We start from the raw sequence: 11831 nt of genomic DNA on the forward strand, positions 1-11831 counted from the left end.
CACCCTGGACAGGTCACCAGTCCATCACAGGGCCACATAGAGACAAACAACCTCACACACTCACACTCACTCCTATAGGCAATTTAGAGTCACCAATCAACCTGACATACATGTTTTTGGACTGTGGGAGGAAACCAGAGTACCTGGAGAAAACCCACACAAGCATAGGGAGAACGTGCAAACTCCACACAGAAAGGCCGGGTTGTGAACCCACAACCTTCTTGCTGTGAGGCAATAGGGCTACCCACTCAGCCACCATGCTGATCTTAGCATCATGTAATAGAAAACTGAACAATATTATAAAGTATCTACTATGGAATTAGGACAAGCTGTTCCTGAGTACTACTTTGTCAATGCAGTGGTGATTTCCCACTGAGAGTTTGGCTAAACTTTACATTTGCCTCTCCACTCATCATCTTTTAACTTGCTGAAATATTTTTGCTTGCATAGTCATTTCAAATAGCTGTGTACATAAATGTAACTCTAATAACTATCAGCTATCTGCTGAATAACTGTAAAGAAGTTAATGCAGTTCATTGGCTAGGGTCTTGATGGTCTTCACACACCGTTAGACAGAGCTCCCCTGGTATAGAGGACAAGTCTTTGGCTCTGCCCTAGTCCAATAAAAATCTTCCTCCCATGAGAATGTGCCTCTCTGGATCAACTACATTGCATGTAGTTAATGTTAACAATGCAAGGCAGAAAAAGGGCCATGATGTGACCTCAGTAGAGTAATAAAATAACTTGGTATTACAATATAACACTCTAAAATTATTTTCCCTCTACTGAATATAGGATAAAGGACACATCAGCTGAAAACAATGTCAAAATATGTTACAACTTAACTACACTGCTCAAAAGAGAGGGTAGAGGAGTTTTGACTTAGGTACGAAAATATGAGTCATTTCTGCTTCATCTCCTTGTTTAAACCGAGGTGATGCATAATAAGGGACATCCCTGTCATTTTGGATGCGCTCCATCCTCTGTTTGTGACAAAGCTGGGGTCAGTGTTTTCCTCTGGCTCTGCTCACAGCTATGTTTTGGATGTGCTTCCACAGCAGTGAAGGGTCTGACTCGTTATGTCTTATCAGAGACTCCAGCCCTTCTGCTTGGTCCAGGCTCTGCCAGTAATCCTGAGGCCATATTTGCAACCATCTGTGGACAGATATACAAACAGATTACTGTGGACATTTTAATTAGAAACTTAAAACAGACACATTTCTCTCCCCTTAGGACATGGTTATTCTCATTAAAGTAGAAAAAGTACAATATTTAATAATTTTAAAAAAACTCACCCATCATCTGCAGGCAAGTCTTGAATGTCTCCGTACCCTGGACTAGGTAAGGGGCAGCCCATGTGAGAATTATTACCCATTTTAGGCTGAGGAAGTTGGTTCTTCTTAGGAGCTTTCCTATATGCGCGTTCTGCTGCCAATCGAGCATTCTCCTTATCACACACATAACATTCAAATCCGTTCAGGTAGTTAGGTTTACTCATGTCATTAACCCCCCACTCACGAGTCTCTAGAGCCTCCAGCAAGCGAGTGTTTGTAATGTGATGGGGGTTCTTGAACTCTAAATATTTTTTATATTCATCATCATTCTCATCAAGAAATTTCAGGAAGTCAGCCAGAGCTTTCGGAGAGGGGAAGTTATTTATGAGGATTACAGAATGGTTGTCGGGCATCCAGTCTGCCACCACGGAGGATCCTCGATACACAGGCACACAGCCCTGATGGAGAGGCCGCCAGAGCTTCTCTGTCATGTAATCTGGACAGAGGCCATTCTCCAGTGCCAGGTGGAACTTGTAGCGTGCAACAAAATTCATGAACCTGGGTTCTTCACCGGTAGCAGTGGCTGTGTCATCCAGATGTTCAGGTATAGGTTTGTTGTTCAAGCATTTTCCATAAGAGTCCACCTATAAAGAAATGTGAGATGGTGGGGGAGAGGGATTTTTAATGTGACACTGCCACATTTGTAATGGTCTATGTTTTCAGAAACCTTCACTGCACTACACTGATTCCAAATTAACCTTTTCTTCTCTGATGGGAATTCACAAACATTACCCTAAAGGTTATGTTTACAAAGCATTTCCAGCTGTGTTACTGCAGATACTTACAAAATGAAATATTTCAACACACTAACCTCTGTGCACATGTTTATACAAGTGGACAGGAGAAAGAATAAGCTAGAGATTTCCAAGGCATATGAGCCAAATGGTAATTATATTAAGTAGTAGACATAGGAGGGTTCAGAAATAGGGAAAATACTGACAACGATTTTTAACACTAAACAGAGATATTGTGGCATTTGTGCAAAATAGGAACCAATGAAAAATGAAAATGAATGTTTTGACACCAAATCACACTATACTATGGGGCTGCACTATTAACTGTTTTTCCTATTGTTTTCACCTATGTAGTCTCATTCTCAGGAGGTGTTTGCATTAACAGGGAGATCAGGAACGTATTACATCACATAACGAGCTGTACACAGGAAGACTGACTAAAAATCAAATCCAACCTGTTTGAAATGGTGAAAGGAAAGACTCCGATAGTGATAATAATATTTGTCAGGCTTCTGATAGTGATAATAATATTTGTCAGGCTTGACAAGAGCCTTCCAGTGCAAGTGGGTAAGACGAAACAAATGTTCAGTGGAAGCTTCAGGGGCAGTATCACAGTCATCTCTTACTGAAAATGCAGACAGTAATCTAGATAACTCAGGCACTAAACTGGAAACTGCTACATTCATCTATCATGCACCTCAGTAAACATGGCCCTGGAAGACAATCTCTGTACTGTACCTCGATGTACTTCATTAGCTCCTTGACATATCTGTCTCTGTCTGACGGTACGTCGCAGTGAGACTGCATGTAAAGCACAGGAGCGAGACCCTCTCTCCTGAGGTGGTTCTTCTTCTCCAGGGACACAGGGACAGGCTCCAGCAAGTAGTCCAGAGAGGGCAACCACTGCAGGGTCAGAGGATAGTCCGACCCCCTGCGAAATGTGGCAGTGTAGTTAAACAGCCGAATTCCTGGTGCATGGGAGAGGATGTAGTTATTCATGGGTGACTCTTCATGGAACAATGCCCAGGTCTGGTGGCAGAGTCGAGGGAGCGGTGCTTCATACGCCCTGAAGTCAGTCCCATAAAAGATGATGGATGCTGTCCGTTTATACAGCTGAACCTTTCAAGATCGAACTCAAAATTACTGTCAGAACAGCTTGAGATCATAACTATTATTAATGTGTGCATGCATCTTCCTTCTGTCTAAGCCACTAGATTTATGAGATTAAGTATCTCTCATACCTTGCGGTTGCTTGTTACCAGGCAGGAGGAGGTGGCACAGTCAATGCGTTCAGTGTCACCGGGAAAATGTGGGAACAGCCCCCCGCTCCACCACAGGAGAATGGGCAGCTCCTTGTTACTGCGCCGGTCAGTGTTGCCAGGTCCTCTGTACGAACTGATGGAGGCAAACTCCATCTCTGATAGAGCACTCTGGGGCTGAAAGGCTCCTCGGTCCACCGCATCCAGGGCCTCCGGGGAGAGTTGATCAGAGGCAAAGGAGACCCAGACCCAGCACAGGATACCGAACAGTCCCAGACACACACAGGGGACCAGCCTGCCCCTACATGCCATCTCCAAGGTTGAAAAAAAAAAAAGAAAAAAGAAACCATATTAGTTATTAATGAGACCAAACCAGTTAAGTTTCTTATTTCTCCTGGTAACTTCTTTTCAACAAACAACCTAATAATTAACGTTTCAGTCAAACGTGGCTGCGACAGCCGAGCATATGTCAATATTAAAAACATTCACACTCCTTACCATGAACACTGCAGCAAACACATGAAGGTGCGTTGGTCTTAGTTTTTAATAAATATATTCTCCGTAAAATCTGTTCTTTAGGACTAGTAACAGTCGATGGTACAGAGGTAATAAAAAACAGCTAAATTCTTCCTCTACGCTTCTACGTTTGCATAGTTTTTTCTTCTTCTTCTTCTTCTGTTGGAGGTAAAACTAAAGCTACACAGCGCCACCCACAGCTGAGGAGAAGGTATAGCTGTACTACATATGTAAATACTTGTTTCCTGATTCCATGCTGCACCAAAACTAACTTAAAATGTTTTAATGCAAAATATATTTACCTAGAACGCAGTATAGTGAATGTAAGGTGAGTGCATACAACAAAATAGATTTTGAGTGTACAAATTTGTATTAATATCATCTTATATAGAAACACAAAAATAATCTTTTCTTATACGTAAAATTATTATTTTAAAGTGTTATTTTGTATTACAGCCTGAATGAATTAAAAAGAGGTGTGTTTTATTCTTTAGGGTCTTTTTGTAAATGTACAATATGTCTGAGTTGGTAACTGGTAATGGTTTTGTACTTTTATTATCTTGCTCTGAAGCCCAAAGATTTTTACTCATACATAAAAAATGTTTACTTCATTGATGTTTTACTGTGCAGAATAATGTATGCACGGAGTTTGACAGTAGAAGATTTGAGTTTCAAACATGCATGTACACAATGAATTTGTAAAATCACAACTACCTTGGAAATCAGCTGTTGTCCAGTATGCATTTTACATAAGTGTCCTACTGTAGCTGTAGTAAAACTAAAAGCAGAAAAATTTCCCCTATGAGTGTCGTACTCCAAAACAATTGTATATCATTAAATGATTGGTACTCAGGCCTATGCATTTTTTATGTAAATAGCAATGGCTGAGCTTGAGCTATTTTTAAAACTATTTTCTATATAGTGACACTACTTAATTTTATTAAACATTATGCCCATTCACCGGGTACTCCGGTTTCCTCCCACAGTCCAAAAACATGCATGTCAGGTTGATTGGTGACTCTAAAATTGCCCGTAGGAGTGAGTGTGAGTGTGTGAGGTTGTCTGTCTTTGTGTGTCTATATGTGGCCCTGCGACAGACTGGTGACCTGTCCAGGGTGTACCCCTGCCTTCCACCCGAGAGAGAGCTGGGATAGGCTCCAGCAGATCCCCGTGACCCTGAACAAGGAAAAAGCGGGTATAGAAGATGGATGGATGGATGGATTATGCCCATTCACATTATTGTTTTCTCAATTACTTTGGTATATAAAAATTCAGAAACTAGTGAGAAATGTAACAGTTATCCAGAGTCTGCAGTGATACCTCATGTCCTTATGTCTAAGATGTTGCAATCTTGTTATTTATACATGAAAAGTAATTCAATGATTAACAAATAGAGGTCAGTTAACCTTCTGTCAAATGACTGAATTAACCGATTAATTGTTTCAGCTAATTAATTCAAAGCAACTGATTCTCACAGCAGGCTACGATATTTAAGTCTGAAATGAAGTAGGAATATTTAAGACTGAAGCGCAGTACAAGTACCCTAAAACGAGTATATGGACAGCAACACCGGTGCAGGGGGAGTAGCTCGGCGGGCTTTAGGACCCCAGGTGAGAAGGGTGCTGTGCACGTGCCACTCGGCGATGGGGACGAGCACGTCACGACACGACAATCAATCTCAGTCAGATGTTGGGGCGCAGGGCAAACCACACAATAACAACTGTTAGGAACAGGGTGAGTGAAAATAAATGTCTGTTTTGTTTCTAATCGATGCATTTATTTATACACATGTCGCCTCACTGTAGCATTTGCTCTTTGGTTTCTTACGCCGACATTTGTTTGGACTAGTACACCGTTATGCGCGCAGGCTAACGGTTAGCCTGATTGTCAACAAGCCGTCAAACTAGCCGGCTAGCTTAGCCGCTACACGGTATAGCGGCTTTATTGTCTGTTGCATTAGAGTTTTCGAAGTAACTACGCTGCATGTTTCGGGTCAGACTTCACAGGTACCATCGACGAAACAGTTTCATCAAGAGTTTTAGCCAGCCACAACAAACTGCTACGTGTTTTTAGTTTGCGCGAGTGCGGTGACGTCCAGACCAGAGTCGGATTATACACATTACACATCGCCTGTGATGTGTGCCCTATAACAGGTGCTGTCCTTTGTATTTTTGGGTAATGGTTTAATTTTCCTCATCGCTTGCACCTCTTTATTTCATTTCAGTCAGGGATAGTACATGTGTAGGCTAGTGTTGTCACGATACCAAAATTATGACTTCCATACTAATACCTGCGCAAGTATTTCAATACCACAATACTACGAGAAAAAACTAAACAGTCGGGACAAATAATGGGTTTATAGATGACAGAACATTGGATTTAATAAATACAAAACAAAAAACTATTTTGACAATGACAGTGCTGTAGGATATGTAAAAAGAGGCAAAACAACATCCATCATCTATACCCACTTATTCCTATTTAGGGTCACGTGGATCAGCTGGAGCCTATCCCAGCTCTCTTTGGGTGAAAGGCAGGGGTCCACCCTGGACAGGTCACCAGTCCATCACAGGGCCACATAGAGACAAACAACCTCACACACTCACACTCACTCCTATGGGCAATTTAGAGTCACCAATCAACCTGACATACATGTTTTTGGACTGTGGGAGGAAACCAGAGTACCTGGAGTAAACCCACACAAGCACAGGGAGAACATGTAAACTCCACACAGAAAGGCCCCCTAGCAACTTTCGGTGCTTTGGTGCTAACCACCAATCCGCAGTGCTACTGGCCATGAAACAGCAGGGGTGAATTATGAATTATGTCACAGTTTGTAAATTAACAGTTAACAAAGTTAAATTAGACAGTTGCCCTTAATTTTCACATCAAAAAGGTTGTTAGTCACATGGGCTTGTCTGGATTGTCGGTTACATTAGCTAAATAATGGCAATTTTCAGTTTGCCACTCTTTTGTTTACAAGCCATAGATGGTCGGGAAGAGTACCCTTTGCCTCTTTGTATTTTAACATGAAAGCTGCCTGCAGGTTACAGACAAGCATGTAATAAAAAAACAGCCCAGAGTGAAGCAAAGCCCTGCACACCCAGCAACAGATATACGGCTCTTGTTAATGAAGTGCCGATATATATAAAATGAGGTATTGTATCATTTTTAATGGCAGGGTATTTTGCAGCACCTTTCTAGTATTAGTACACTGTGCAAAACTAGTGTAGGCTGTCGTGACTCAGTATCACTGTGTCATGTAGACAACAAAGCTGTAGTCATCCAGCCCAGAGCTGTCCTTCCTACTCCAGCCAGAGACTTTTGGCAGACGTCGGTCATTCACCCTTGTCACTGTGTCCCTGAAACTTGTCTGTCCTTTCACTTATTGCCTGGAAGGTTCATTAGAGGTTGAATACAAATGTTGCTAGAACAGTAATCTTCACTGAATCATCAGTGAAGTCAAGCCCACACACTGGATGTTGAATTTTTTTTCTGAGAAGTCAGTTTCTTTCATTTCCTGTTTCTCAACTGCTAATTTGCATTTCTCCTTTGATCACATCGAAAGTATTTATCTTTGCTTTTGTTCCTCTTTCTAGCTTACCCTGGTCTACCACCTGGTGTGGAGGCCTGTCTCCCGTTAAGGAGGGGGTGGGAAAGGAAGCATGATGAGTGGGAAGAGTGGGAAAAGCTTGCTGCTGAAGGTGATCCTGCTGGGGGATGGCGGAGTGGGCAAGTCCTCCCTGATGAACCGTTACGTCACAGATCGCTTCGACTCCCAGTCCTTTCACACCATTGGTGTGGAGTTCCTTAATCGGGACCTGGAGGTGGATGGGCGCCTGGTCACTCTTCAGATTTGGGATACAGCAGGTCAGGAGCGCTTCAAGTCACTGCGCACACCCTTCTACAGAGGCGCAGACTGCTGCATGCTCACATTTGCTGTGAACGACCTGCAAAGCTTCCAGAACCTCGGCTGCTGGAAGAAGGAGTTTATATACTATTCAGATGTTAAAAACCCTGAGCGGTTCCCTTTTGTGGTGCTAGGCAATAAGGTAGATGTTGAGCAGGTGGGAGGGAGGAAGGTGGGAGAGGATGAAGCACGGGCCTGGTGTGAAGAGAATGGTTGCTATCCTTACTTTGAAACAAGTGCTAAGGATGACACTAATGTCACCTCTGCATTTGAGGCAGCTGTCAGAGAGGTTCTGGCTGCTGAAGACCAGAATGACCATATATTACTGAGTAATAGTATCGATCTTCATGGCAACCGCAAAACCTCGCGCTCATCCTGCTGCTGATTTTTTTTTTTTTTTTTTTTTTTTTTTTTTTAGGGGTGAATCCACCTTTCCTAATCTCTCAGGATGAAACATGCCTGGGGCAGTTTTAAGAAGGAGGCAGATATTATTTACGGTACATGTACTGTACTGTAAGATGCTGAGTACGGTATCCCCTAAAGATAATATGGATAGGTCATGACTGCTTTGAAGGGGCAGTGTCAAAGATTCAGCTGGTGTCTAGATTGTTGAGTTATTGCTCTACCCAGGGTATAGGCACATTGTAAGAGGCACATTCCTGTACTCTGTCTGCTTTCAGTACTGTTGCACAAAAACATTTTACCCAGCTACAACTTTGACTATGTTTGCAGGAGTTTTATCAAACAGTGCTCTCGAAGCTCTCATTTTAATTGTAGGTATTTGAATTTTCAAATAATACAGTGGAACAGAGAATATACCAAGCACCTACTGCCTTTGGTACAGCAACATAGAGTTGGCATTGTAAATGCTCAACTTTCTATAAATGACTTTTTTTCCCCCAGGATTTTAGAATGAGTGTCCATCAGTGACAATAATAGTAATAATAAACTTCTACACTTTTATAATGTGTTTTACTGCAACAAAGACGTATAAAGTGCTTTGCTTACACTGCACTTTATACACTGTAAAAATTAAATGACCAGTAAAAATAGTTTTAAAACAAATAAAACATAAAAATAGGAAGATAAAAAGGGATAATATAATTAATTGGAATAAATATTACATACTGGAGAGCAATGCAAAACAAGCAGTTCTATGAATGGGAAAAAACAAAAAAACTAAATAAATAAATAAAAGAGTTTGCAAGCCCTGGGTTGTCAGGCAGGGTGCTCCAGAGCTGAGAAACTTGGTTACCTTAATCTTATGGCTTGTTCCCAGTCCGTGCAGCTATTGTGATTGATAACATCATAACAGTAATGACTAATAGAATTCAAGGTACGGCAACTTTAAATCACTGCACTCAGAAGGAACATGACCTTGTTTGTTTACAATAGGAAGAAAATTAAGAGCTTTGCTGCTCTCAGTATAAACATTGGGTACGAGCTGTTGTGGTGGTCTTAGCCGTTCAATTATTATTATTATTATTATTATTATTATATCTATGATCATTGCACTACCGTGTAGCCAGAAGTGTCAGGTGTGTGCCAGGAATTGTCACATTACTTTTGTTTTCCATAATTCATGTATGTGGATCTGTATACTGGGTAAGGTTCAGTGTTTCTTATAGTTTCAGAATATAACGCTGGTTTTGTTGAGTAACTGCTCTTTTTTTTTCTGACAAACACTTTTCCAACCTTCAGTGTGTTATTTTAATACACACTACAGATATTTAGATTCAGCTTCAGTGTTTGATTAGGGTCTGATTAAAGTCTGCATTGCTGATTTATAGATGAGGTTATAATTATCAAAATTATTATTTTTCATCATGGCATATTTTCAGTCTCATTTCTGCCTTGTTGATTGCATGTCACATCTTAACTTTCCAGCCTTTTAGTTTAACTATTCCAAAGGCCTCCTGCGCTTTACTTATACATAACGTACACCTTGTGCTGCCAGTTAGGTCATTGTAGGACTCAGCTGAATGTGAAATAGCCTTAGCACAAGGATAGTGCTGTTACAACTAATATGTGTATTGTGCATCACCTCTCTTGTCCATTCACAGTATTGAGTGAAACATACAGCTGAGTACTCTGAAAACTTATTGACTTTTACTTGTGTTCATTTTGGTACTTGTGTTCATTTGGATTGTTACTTTTATTGTAATGTTTATACATGCTGTCCTACTTGCCACAGGTACATACAGTGTGACTTGTGTCTGGTTTTCTGTTTTTTCACCTTTGTCGGCCACAGAGCAGTGTTTTCCTCTGTGATTTTGAAAAAACTATGTCTGATATTTAATTCTTCAACCTGAGTTTTAGCAGGGTTTTCAAATTCATTCTTATCAGCATTTTGATTGCTGCTGTAATTGTGTTAATGCCTGCTCAAACAACCAAGCCTGTTGCATAAGTAAGGTGACATATCTTTATCTCTTGAATGCACAAAGCTGCTATGGTTCTCATTTTGGCCCCATGCTCTCAAAGCTTTGTCTTTATGTTAGTGATCTTTGATCCTGAGACCACATTATTTACCTTTCAAGTCAAACATGGCATCATATTTCAGTATGCATGCAAACAGTTTCTGACCATTACAGGAGCTTCACTGTAAAAGTGAATCCAGTCTAATCAGGTACCAATATACCATGGTTACTGCACTTACATTCTTCTTTGGTTTAATGTAGGCTCATAGTATATAGCTTGTTTATATGATATGTTTTCTAAGATGTATTTGAGGACTGGAACTGAAATGAGACAAACTTTAACTGTTAACTGACTTGGGCATTTTAATAAATCAAGCTGTTAGCCTACATTAAATCAAAGCAAAAACGAGGGCTGTTTGCTTATCTGTTGTCAGCGTTAATGTGTCCTGTTCAGATAATGTAGTCTACCACAGTGTTTACCTGAACTCTAACATGCCTGAGAATCAGTGAGTATTTATACACTGATAAAACCCTACAGTATTCTGCTCTCATGATGCTGTCCTAAATCACTGCAACCCTGTCTAATGTCAGTATGTTTTTAATATTGCTGTAATTTCTATGAATGTAAAAATGATTTCATTTTGACTGTTCATATTAATGTCTTATGTAAATTGCAAGGGACATTAATTTTATAATGTTGCTCAGTGCTCAGCCCATGAGTGTAATTTAAGATGCGTGAAAGTTTGACTGTTCATCTTGATCATATGTTGATCTGATGGACAACTTCCCTTACTCCTCTTTTTGCACTACAGAGAATAACACTGGTTGTGCCAACATGCTGGCAAAGCAGTGAATACTCTCCAGTGCTTGGCTAGAAATAAAAACATGCAACATACCAAATTGAGCTACTGAGTTATCTGTGGTTTTTGTGCCGATACCTTGAAAATTCATGAAGGTGTTAGGCTTTAAAATGACTTAAAATTTGAAAAACAAATGCTATTTTAAAACTAAAATAGGTCACTCCAAATTAGGTTCTATTCCCACTCATCTCACCACCAGGACAACCAGGCCTTGTGGTTACAGTAGTAGACATCAATGGTAGATTAGATTAATAGATTTCTTAAAACACAAATCTTGTAACTTTACTCCAAAATAAACCTTGTTTGAAATTCATCACAGAAGACCTTAAATGATATTGACTGACCAAGTATGTACGAGAACCCAAGAGACAGTGAACACTGTTAATTTCCTCTTCATTAAAAAAAGAATATCAAGCATCCACTGCATTTTTATTTTCCCTTCATTAAAAAGGATATCAAGCATGCACTGCATACTGTGAAATCTAACCTAGTCAGGGGAAAAAAAAAGTTTTTAAATCATGTCTGCTATAGTACATATTTTTAAATCTCTGAATTAAAGAAATATATGGAAAGTGTAGAATCCATAAACAATGCAGAGAATTAATGGAAATAGGCACAAAATACTGAACTGTTATAGCTCCCAAAAGAGAAACAATTACCATTTTACACAACATACAATAGTCTATACTTTAACAAAAATGTCAAAATAACGAAGGGAATCAAATTAATGATTACTACCAAATTGTGCCAATAAACTGGAACACTTCACAAAATAACATAATGGCGGTGACCAGCTCATTT

General features: G+C 40.1%; 2 protein-coding genes across 2 annotated transcripts; one reads left to right on the top strand and one right to left on the bottom strand.

Moving 5' to 3' along the window:
* Positions 1 to 169: 169 nt before the first annotated feature.
* Positions 170 to 3966, bottom strand: pofut4 (protein O-fucosyltransferase 4). Its single transcript, XM_026331343.1, has 5 exons — positions 3826 to 3966; positions 3310 to 3639; positions 2807 to 3187; positions 1296 to 1918; positions 170 to 1155 (listed from the first exon to the last, which is right to left on the bottom strand). The coding sequence occupies exons 1-5, from the start codon at positions 3826 to 3828 to the stop codon at positions 1005 to 1007; spliced, it is 1488 nt and encodes a 495-aa protein (XP_026187128.1). The 5' UTR covers positions 3829 to 3966; the 3' UTR covers positions 170 to 1004.
* A 1531-nt stretch (positions 3967 to 5497) lies between these two features.
* Positions 5498 to 11074, top strand: rab9b (RAB9B, member RAS oncogene family). The gene is made up of 2 exons (XM_026330094.1): positions 5498 to 5577; positions 7443 to 11074. Exon 2 carries the CDS (start codon positions 7509 to 7511, stop codon positions 8136 to 8138), a length of 630 nt encoding a protein of 209 aa, XP_026185879.1. The 5' UTR covers positions 5498 to 5577; positions 7443 to 7508; the 3' UTR covers positions 8139 to 11074.
* The last annotated feature ends 757 nt before the right edge of the window (positions 11075 to 11831 follow it).

Source organism: Mastacembelus armatus, chromosome 10 (assembly GCF_900324485.2).
Source record: "Mastacembelus armatus chromosome 10, fMasArm1.2, whole genome shotgun sequence".
NCBI lineage: Eukaryota > Metazoa > Chordata > Actinopteri > Synbranchiformes > Mastacembelidae > Mastacembelus > Mastacembelus armatus.